The 7,154-nt window shown below is 45.1% G+C and overlaps 1 protein-coding gene across 1 annotated transcript; it reads left to right on the top strand.

The window, feature by feature from the left end:
* The first annotated feature begins 4,746 nt into the window (after positions 1 to 4,746).
* Positions 4,747 to 6,944, top strand: LOC138101270 (uncharacterized). The gene has a single exon (XM_068999099.1). It carries the CDS (start codon positions 4,747 to 4,749, stop codon positions 6,379 to 6,381), a length of 1,635 nt encoding a protein of 544 aa, XP_068855200.1. The 3' UTR covers positions 6,382 to 6,944.
* Positions 6,945 to 7,154: the final 210 nt, after the last annotated feature.

The raw sequence follows: 7,154 nt of genomic DNA, 5'->3' as shown, positions 1-7,154 counted from the left end.
AGGTGGACTAACAGAGACAGAAAGACAGTTAGTTTTGAAAACAGCTCGAGACTTGGCAGAGGACTATTACAAAACGCAACAATTAGATGTAAAAGATTACTTCCCACTCCAGGAACCACACTGGAATCCGAATAGAACAGCTGAATTAAAGAAATTAAAAGGTTATCAAGAATGGATAGCAAAAGGGGTGGAAAGGGCTATTCCCAAGACCCTAAACTGGTCAGCTTTGTACGCAATAAGACAGGGTCCTTCCGAGTCACCATCCGAATTCCTGGATCGTCTGAGGGATGCAATGCGCCGTAACACATCGCTGGATCCTGGGACCGAGGTAGGGGTACAACAGCTAGTATCTTTGTTTATAGGGCAATCCACAGGAGATATCAGACGTAAATTACAGAAACTTCAGGGGCCAGAAGGGAGGAATTTAGAAACTCTCTTAGATGCAGCTTGGAGGGTATTCAGTAATCGAGAAGAAAGCTACAAGCAAGGGATGAGGAGATTAGTAGCAGTGGTAGAAGAAGGGAATAGAGGAAAACTTAGACAAGGACCCCCCAGACGAGGACCTCCCAGACAGGGCCCACCCCGGCTAGGTAGAGACCAATGCGCGATTTGTGGAAGGTCTGGCCATTGGAAAAATGAGTGCCCAGAAAGAAGACAAGAAGACCGCCAGAACAGAGGAAACCGAGGAAGGGGGAGGGTGGTTGCACATGTGAAAGAAGACTGAAGAGGACCGGGGGATTCCACCCTAGCAGATCCACTGGTTATAATGAAGCTAGGGGACAAGGAAAAAGAAATAGAATTTTTAGTGGATACGGGGGCAGCATATTCAGTTTTAAATAAAGCTTTGATGCCTGTGGAGAATGACTATATTGTGGTACACGGAGCAACTGGCCAATCTGAAAAAGCTTATTTTTGTAAGCCATTGAAATATAAAATTGGGAAACAATGGGGTATTCACAAGTTTCTATATTTACCCAATTCTCCAAAAGCACTCTTGGGAAGAGACTTATTAGAACAATTACAAGCAACCATTATTTTTAGGAATGGGGAAGTTATTCTGGAGGTAAATGACCAACAGTACATAGAGATACTGAGCCTAATATTAACAACCAAAGGCCCTGTGGAGGAAATCAGGGAAGAGATAATAAGCCAGGTGTTCCCAGGAGTCTGGGCCACAGATGTACCTGGGAGAGCCAAAAATGCAACCCCAATACAGATCAAACTCAAAGAAGGGAAACAACCAGTTAGAATTAAACAGTATCCCCTTAAAAGGGAAGACAGGGAAGGAATTGGCCCAATAATTGAAAAATTCTTACAGTTGGGATTGTTAAAAGAGTGCCAATCTGATTTTAATACTCCTATCCTGCCTGTCCGTAAACCCGATGGATCTTACCGGGTGGTCCAGGATTTACGGGCTGTTAATAAGATAACTGAGGATCTCTATCCTGTGGTGGCAAACCCTTACACTCTGTTAACATGCTTAACACCAGAACTAACCTGGTTTACTGTTTTAGATCTAAAGGATGCCTTCTTTTGCCTCCCTCTCCATGAAGCCAGCCAGAAAATTTTTGCATTCGAATGGGAAAGCCCTAAGAGTGGGCGCAAAACCCAGCTCACATGGACGGTGTTGCCTCAGGGATTTAAGAACAGTCCCACCTTGTTTGGAGAACAGCTCGCAAAAGACATAGAGTCCTGGGAAGCCCCACCAGGAGAAGGGAAGCTATTGCAGTACGTGGATGATCTCCTAATAGCTACCCGAACAGAGGAAGCTTGCACAGCCTGGACGGTAAGCCTCTTAAACTTCTTGGGACTCCAAGGGTACAGGGTATCCAAGAAAAAGGCTCAGGTGGTGAAACGGAAAGTGATCTATCTAGGCTATGAAGTCAGTGCTGGGCAACGAACTTTGGGGCAAGATCGCAAAGAAGCGATATGCCAAACCCCAAAGCCCCAGACAGCGAAAGAGTTACGGACTTTTCTGGGGATGACGGGGTGGTGCAGATTGTGGATTTACAATTACGGACTGCTCGTGAAACCATTATATGAACTCATTACAAAGGAAAGCAGAGATCTCCAGTGGACAAAGGAGGCCACGCGGGCCTTCAGCCAGCTAAAGAATGCCCTCATGTCAGCTCCAGCTCTAGGACTCCCAGACGTGAGTAAGCCATTCTTTCTATTTTCCCATGAGAAGCAAGGGATCGCCCTGGGAATACTAGCACAGGACCTGGGCCCATACCGACGGGCAGTTGCTTATTTCTCTAAGCAGCTAGATGCAGCAGCCAAAGGATGGCCTGGGTGCCTCAGAGCTGTTGCAGCAGTCGTGCTAAACATCCAAGAAGCACGCAAGTTCACCTTGGGTCAGAGAATGACTGTACTGGTATCCCACACGGTGTCTGCGGTGCTGGAAGTGAAAGGTGGGCACTGGCTCTCCCCACAAAGGTTCCTGAAATATCAAGCCATCATGGTGGAACAAGATGATGTAGAAATAGTGGTAACTAACATTGTCAATCCAGCTTCCTTTCTCAGTGGAAATCAAGGGGAACCGGTACGCCATGATTGCCTGGAGACCATCGAAGCCACCTACTCCAGCCGCCCGGATCTGAAGGATACCCCTTTAGACAACGCAGAGACCTGGTTTACTGATGGGAGCAGCTACATCATCAGTGGAAAGCGACATGCTGGGTATGCAGTTACCACCTGCCAGGAGGTGATAGAATCCGGACCCCTGCCAACAAACACCTCTGCACAAAAGGCTGAAATAATCGCCCTAACTCGTGCCTTAGAGATGGCAAAAGGAAAGAAAATAAACATCTATACAGACTCAAGGTATGCGTTTGGAGTTGTACACGCACACGGGGCCATTTGGAAAGAAAGAGGACTGTTAAATTCGCATGGAAAGAACATCAAACATGCAGAAGAAATAATGCGGCTGTTGGAAGCAGTCCAGCTACCTGAGAAAGTAGCAATCATGCACATAAGGGCACATCAAAAGGTGAGCTCAGAATTGGAAGAAGGAAATGAACTGGCGGACAGAGAGGCAAAAGAAGCAGCAAAAGGTGAAGTAACAACAACTGGGGCCTTGATCCCAGATGGACAACTTTCCCTAGAGGGTAAGCCAACATATAATAAAAAAGACAAGAAATTGATTAAAGATGAAAAGGGAACATTTAACCAAGAGGGATGGGCTATCACTGCAGGGGAAAAAGTAGTTGTTCCCTCTCATTTGCTATGGGCCGTAGTTAGAGAGGAACACCAGAAAACACACTGGGGAACAAATGCCTTATATAATTACTTAATTGAGAAAATTATCGCCAGAAACTTATACGAAACTGTTATGCAAGTAACTCGACAGTGCAACCTTTGCCTCCAGACTAATCCCAAAAATACCCCTAAACCAAAATTAGGCCAAATTGGGAGAGGCCATGGGCCAGGACAGCAGTGGCAGATTGATTTCACAGAACTTCCAAGAAAAGGGGGGTATCGATATTTGTTAGTGCTAACAGATACTTTTTCAGGATGGCCAGAAGCTTTTCCTACTAGGACCGCTAAGGCTCGAGAAGTAACAAAGGTGTTACTACAAGAAATAATACCGCGCTTCGGAGTTCCAGCCACAATGTCATCAGATAGGGGACCACATTTTATTTCAAGGGTGGTACAACAAACTAGCCGACATTTAGGCATAGACTGGGAACTCCACACTCCATATCATCCCCAGTCGAGTGGCCAAGTAGAGAAAATGAACCATATGATTAAGCAGCAAATTGTGAGATTAGGGCAAGAAGCTAACCTACCCTGGCCCCAATCTCTCCCACTTGCATTGTTACGAATTCGGACCAAGCCCAGGATTAAGGAGAAGCTAAGTCCCTTTGAAATACTTTATGGGAGACCATATGGGGTACAGAAAGGAATATCTACCCAAACAGGGGAAGAAACGCTAACCACCTACATGATTGCTTTAGATAAACAGCTTAGAGAAATTGGAAAACATGTGGCTGGATCTCGAAGTCGAGGCCTAGACGGTCCTGTACATGGCATTCAGCCTGGAGATTATGTATATGTTAAGTCTCTTACAGAAAAGACTCTGGAACCACAGTGGGAAGGACCATTCCAGGTGCTCCTCACCACTTACACCGCGATTAAGATCAGAGAACAGAGTGCCTGGATTCACCATACCCGAGTAAAGAAGGCTCCAGAGACCCCTTGGAAAGTGACCCCTGGGGATGAATTGAAATTGAAGTTTACTCGAACAAAATGAAAATGTTAGGGTGGCACGCAAGTATAACCCGGAAAATTGTTTTTCTCACAGTTATAATTGTAACCATCAGCCAGGAAATTATTCCTAGGGGAGAAGACATATGGTCTCAAGCCTTTATGCGGGTTACTGGACTCATGGGGAAATATTCTGATTTAAAAAATTTAAACCTGTTGACTGTAGTCATACACGGAAACCAAGTGTATACAAAGCAAGAGTGGGAAAAACAAAGAACTTGGCAGCTCCAGGGGACTGTAGGAGAAAAAATCAAGATTGGATGCCGAATGATTAACGGGACTACTCACAAAAAAGCAACCCAAATCAGTGTCTCAACTACTTCTACAGACAAACACCGTGAAATCTGTAGTTACGCAAGTGAAGCAGACTGTTGGTATAATTTTACATTAGTACAGACTGTGGAAGTGGTTTGTCTTTGGGGCCAAGGCAGTAATGGACTCTCATTCAAATTCCAGATAAATGCCATGGCTAGGCCCACTATGACCTACTCTGGCAATCAGATCCGAACCCAGGTCACACTACTTAAATCTGAGCCAAAGGTTTATGAGATTGGCCCTTATGTAGTGAGGAACACAGGCCAACAATTACTGCTGTTTAACCCAGAATGGTCTCTTAAGTGTGTAGAACTACTAATGCAAATTAACATTTCTGAAATCCAACCAGCCTGCTCCCCTTTAATTCAAACATCCCTTGAAGGGTGGACAGCCTGGCTGCAGAAGCAAACCCCCCTCAAGGGCAGAATGCGGAGAGACCTGAGTGGCATGCTAGGAACAGGGCTGGGAGTTATAAATGGAATTGATTCAGAGATACTGATGAATAAACTGGCCACGGCAACCAGTGACCTGACCAAATTAAAACAGCCCCTACAATCTTCCCTATTAGCATTAGGAAACAGCCAGTGGCAAGTCTCAAAAATACTCCCAGACCTTGCAAAAATCAGCAACCTGGATCACGAACTGATATTAAACACACTTGGCACAGCTCAGGACAATGTCTCATTAGCCTTTAGCTGCATACAAGCTCAATTATGGATGCAGTCCACAGCTTCCTTAATCATAAGAGAGGGTAATGAAGGTGTATTTCCTATTGAGATCCGAGAGGCTGTTTGGAACAATGCTACTAAATTAGAAAGAAAGCTCCAATCCTGGTGGACCTTGGTAAATTTCACCTATGACCCAATGACTAACATAGCTACTGCCTTTGTGCTTACGATACGGAATGCCACAGTTTATGTAATTCATCCTATTGTCGCATTGGGATTAAACCATAAAGGGACAGTTTTCTACCCCTCTGAACATAGAGTATGGGCTCGGATGGTAAGAGAAAAATGGCAAACAGTGAATTTAGAATCTTGTATTACACGGGAACAACAAGGATTTATCTGTGAAAGTAATACACTTGATGCCAGAGACATATGTCTTGATACAGAACAAGGCATATGTCACTTTGAGATCCACCCAGACACTTCACCGAAAACTGTACTCGTATATGTTGGGCAAGGCTGTGTGTGCTTAAGAACTACCTGCACTTCAATGATGATAGATGACAATGTTATAAATGTAACTGCCAGGAATCACTCTAATTTTTGTATTTGTAATTTTGCCAAGATTGTTGGGTGTGACTTTTCGTATTTAGCACCAGTCGTATCTCATCAATTAATAAGGTCTAACTATACCGTTTACCATAAATTGCTACCCACACCTATTGGGATGAACCTAACATTAGTAAAGCAATTAGTAAAGCATCAAGACCTCATGGAAATTTTGAAAGAAATCCAAAGAAACGGGGAAAAGACCTTAGTCACTGTCCATTATGACACACAAGAAATCAGCAGAATTTTGCAAAGAGTGAGACAAGACGCAAGTCATAACTGGTGGGACTCACTTTTCGGGTGGTCACCTACCGCAACTGGTATCCTAAATACGTTATGTCACCCCATCATTGTCTTATTAACCTTGGTTAGCACCTGTCTTGCGCTGTCTATCGCGTTACTTATTTGGAACTATAGAGTACTAAAAAGACTATCAGTCCTAACTACTTTGTCAAACGCACACGGGAAAACATTAAGAAATGCCTACCAAAAAAATTCATTAGGAGAAGAATTTAAGTATTAGTAAAAGAATTTACTAACTCTTTAGAAAAGGGGGGACTGAATCAGGGGGATGGGGAGCAAAAGAATTCGTTTGTTAGGAACAATGCATCTAGCTTGGTCAGCATACCAGAGCAGGAAGAAGAAGATAAGAGACTGCTGATAAAACCAGGGGGAGTCTCAGACAGGCATCCTGCTTCATCCCAAAACTAGCTCAAACCAGTCCCAAAGCTTAAACCCAGGCCAAAGGTATAAAAGAGCATGCGCAGGAGAGAAAGGTGAAAAGTTCAGACGAGGAAGACTCTCCCTGACTTCGTCACAAGACCCCCGAGAGACCCCTACCACAACCACCAGACAACACTGCGCAAGCGCAATGCGGATGTAAATGACTTTTGAGTTCATTATAATACGAAGCGAGGCTGGGCGGGGCTAGGTGATGAATATGTATGAGTTTGTTAGGAAACTTAATGAATATGGAACTTGTAACCCGATAAATACCGAGCTGAAAACAGCTGTAGGCACGCATGATTTTGGAGGAGCTATCCCCCATGCGTCCCAGCGCTGGAATAAAACATACCTACTTTACTACTTTTCTAGTAGTGGAGTCCTTTCCTGCCTTTCAGACCCTTTAGAAGTATTGCCTCCGCCGCCAGCACCAGAAGCTGCCCTCCTCCCCCTGGCTCCGGGGCTTCCCCCGCCAGCCCCCCCTCCGCCCGCACCGGGGGCCTTTCCCCCGGCAGCCCTCCCGCCCCAATGGAGCTGGGGGGGAGCCCTGCCCCCGCCCATGCCGGGGATCCC

The sequence above is a fragment of the Aphelocoma coerulescens genome, unplaced genomic scaffold, assembly GCF_041296385.1.
Source record: "Aphelocoma coerulescens isolate FSJ_1873_10779 unplaced genomic scaffold, UR_Acoe_1.0 HiC_scaffold_229, whole genome shotgun sequence".
Classification (NCBI taxonomy): domain Eukaryota; kingdom Metazoa; phylum Chordata; class Aves; order Passeriformes; family Corvidae; genus Aphelocoma; species Aphelocoma coerulescens.
Note: the sequence above shows the minus strand (reverse complement) of the source record. Positions and strands in the feature narration are given on the sequence as shown.